General features: G+C 39.8%; 1 protein-coding gene across 1 annotated transcript; it reads right to left on the bottom strand.

The window, feature by feature from the left end:
• Positions 1–476: 476 nt before the first annotated feature.
• On the bottom strand, positions 477–2,495 carry LOC107688903 (inhibin alpha chain-like). Its single transcript, XM_016486733.1, has 2 exons — positions 2,144–2,495; positions 477–1,247 (listed from the first exon to the last, which is right to left on the bottom strand). Exons 1-2 carry the CDS (start codon positions 2,451–2,453, stop codon positions 514–516), a joined length of 1,044 nt encoding a protein of 347 aa, XP_016342219.1. The 5' UTR covers positions 2,454–2,495; the 3' UTR covers positions 477–513.
• Between the last annotated feature and the right edge of the window lie 855 nt (positions 2,496–3,350).

The following is a 3,350-nucleotide window of genomic DNA, read 5'->3' as shown; positions in this document are numbered from 1 at the left end:
CACCATACCACACAGTGATGCAGCTCGTCAGAATGCTCTCGATGGTGCCTCTGTAGAAGGTGCACATGACTTCGTCTATTTTTCAAACATTTGTTCTTTATTGTCATAGATATCTGGGCAATGTGTAATTTAAGTATTTTAAAATTATTTTTTAAGAGCTTAGTGTACAAGGTTAAGATGCTTTTCTCCGTAAATGGCTGTTTAATTTAGTACAAATTGCCTTATTTACATAAAGAAATAAACTGCAAAAAGTTCTCATTTGATGTTGTATATGTTTGATCAACATTACTGAGCAAGGTTTTACAGAAAACTGGTGTGTATTAACAAAATTGTAATGTTACTGAAGTTAAGCATTTGATAAAGTTACATTTACAATCAGAGAAAATATCTTTCACACAATTTTAATGCACACATTATTTGCTTTGATCATTCATTTAAAATAGCTGATTTGTGTTTGAAAAAAAAACATATGCGCACTTTACAGATAATCTTAAACTAAGCCACAGCAGAGTGTTAGATGCAGTTGCACTCTTCTGGTATGATGTTAGGCAGGGTCTCGTACTTGACTGAGTATCCCCCATCTGAGGTGGTGGTGAAACGGAGAGACTTCATGCTCTCTGGAACAGGAGCGCAGCACTGGTTGATGCCAAGAATGGTAGTAATGCGCTCAGCGCTGGAGCAGTTGCCATGGCAGTAGTAGAAGGTGAAGGCTTTAGGATGTACAATCCAGTTATCCCAGCCAAGGTCTTCGAAGGAGATTTTTATCTGTTCTCTTTTGCAATCTGTGTCGTCAGAAGCAGGTCTCCTGAGCTTTTCGATAGCAGCCGGTGACCAAGGAATTTTGGGCGCTCTGCGTGAGCGGTCGGGGCCACTTGAACGGGTGTGGAGGTGCAAAAAGGGTGTTTTATCTTCTGAATCATAGCAACTGCAGGATGGGCAACGGACCTGCAGCATGAAAGGGCCTATAGCCATGGCAATGTGGAGATGGAGGTCTAACTTATAGGTGGTCCAGCCATCAGTGCAGCATTTGACTGGACTTACAGATGCTTGGAGCAGCTCATGGTAAGGGGTGAGAATGAAAAGGGGCGCTGAAATGTTGCTAGAAGCAATGGCCTCTCCAGCATAGAACCAGAAGTGGGCAGAAGTGATGATGGAGTCCTGGCTGTCCAGGGAGGGCTGAAAGTAGTAAGTAAAGTAACCAGATGCAGCCTCAGAGGAGTTATCAGGCATGTCCTCACATGTAGACTCTGAAAGTTAATAAAAAAAAAGGTCAGAATGTACAGCAATTGAAACTATGTTTATGTGTCAAAAGCCTCTTGGTTTAAAAAAAAATGATTTAGTGATTTCAGCCTTAGGTGGGTCAATGACAAGTGTCCATGATAAATAAATAAAATATTTTAAAACATTTAGTTTAAGAGATGGCAAATTCTTAGAAGTGTAATTTTTCAATTCATGTTGGTTGTCATATGTTTTTGAAAAACTTTTATACAATTTTCAACAATAACATGAAAAATGCCATGTGGCGTCACTATCACTATCAAAAGTAATACCATGTTTCCCTCCCACATTTAAAACTTAAGTATACACATGTTGACAATAATAATAAAAAAAAAAAACACATTAATTTATAAATATCATTAGGTTTTTGGAAAGTCACACCATATGACATTTTACAATCTAACCTTGACCTGTCACAAAAATGTCAAATTATCCAACATTTTAACAGACACATTTTTTTTCTACATGTTCCTTAATGTTGTTTGCACCACCCATATTAATAAGCAGGGTAGCTGTTTTTCCCCCTTTTCTGTGTTGTTTCACACATGACTTGGATTTTACTTACAAACATTTTTCAAATATTTATAAATAGCAAAGCTGAAAGAAATAACAATAATCAATAATTATGCCAAACTACTACCATCCCTCCACCCAAACCAAATCATAGAGTTAAGGCAGAAATTGAAAGCATGCTTTTAGAATATGTGTATTAGAATATGTGTATTAAAGCTATTGTATGTATGAATTCCACAAAAATATTATGACTAAATTAATACATAATCATACAAGGAGCCGAGAATCTTACCAAATATCATGATGTTAGACATTGTTTTTCATATAGCTACTGGACATGAAACAAGCTCACCTGAGCTTGGGAACAGAATGACCTGTGAGGACTCCTGATGGTGTCTTCTTTCCACTCTTGTCTCCCTAGTCATTCGCGAAGCTACATGATGCACAACTTTGTTCACCGCTTGCTGTGTTGGCAGCTGAAGCACTGGCAGAGGAGGCTCATCCATCCCCAAACCGTCAAGGATCCGACTTTTCAGCCAGCCAAGCACCATGTCACGCGGTAATTCGTCTCCTTGGCAGGCCTGGACCATTGGAGGTGACAACAAAGCCCACAACATCAGGGCACAAGCGAATGAAGGCAAAGAGCTGGTCAGGCTAAACATCCTCAAAACTAAGGTTAAAATCAGACACTGAAAATTGCAGGCTCAAAAAAAAGTCATTTGTATAGAAGGTTTTCAAAGATATATACAGCAAGTTCTTAAAGAAATCACTAAACACTTTTTGATTCGCTGTTTCATGAGAGAGCTGGAATCAAACTCTCTCTTGCAGATCTGTCTGGTAGAAAAAGTCTGTGACTGTTTTTTTTGTTACACTCCAACAAATGGCAACCATTGTTTGGGTTCATGCTATCACAGTCTGGACAGGACAAAACAGCTTTTCAGATTACAATCCTTTGAGTCGGTTTCTTTCCCCATTCCCTTGTCCTTGAAGGGAATTGACACAGTATAACAGAAGGATTTTTAAAATGGATTTTTGGTCAGAAAGTAGATTTACACAAAAGCTGATCATGCTTTTATTCCTCCGGCCTGCTTGACGTGTTTAACTTATCTTAAATTCAGAAGCCCATAATATTTATTATGTGAATGTGATGCTATTGCACTTTGCCTTGTAAGTCAAAGGTGACCCCTGAACTGAATTAGGGCTGAAGACACCATATGACTCAGTTGACACCTGGTCTTAAAGGGATAGCTGACTCGAAAATGAAAATTCTGTCATCATTTACTCACCATCTGTCACGTTGCACACACACGAGGGACGAGGAGACGCTGGAGAATATGTTGACAGGACTTTATTTTCATGAACCAAGGGAGACGAACACATGAAGACGTTCACAGCGGACAGAGAACTTGGGACTGGGAACACTTTTTATACACACACAGGAGGAGGGGATGACGAGACACACCTGGGAGCAATGAAACATCATGGGGGCACTCTGGAGGTCCCTCAGGACAGACACGGGACAGTGGGCCTCCAGAGCGGTACCCGTTCGGGGTGCCATG

The sequence above is a fragment of the Sinocyclocheilus anshuiensis genome, unplaced genomic scaffold, assembly GCF_001515605.1.
Source record: "Sinocyclocheilus anshuiensis isolate Anshui unplaced genomic scaffold, SAMN03320099.WGS_v1.1 scaffold101, whole genome shotgun sequence".
Taxonomy (NCBI): domain Eukaryota; kingdom Metazoa; phylum Chordata; class Actinopteri; order Cypriniformes; family Cyprinidae; genus Sinocyclocheilus; species Sinocyclocheilus anshuiensis.
Note: the sequence above shows the minus strand (reverse complement) of the source record. Positions and strands in the feature narration are given on the sequence as shown.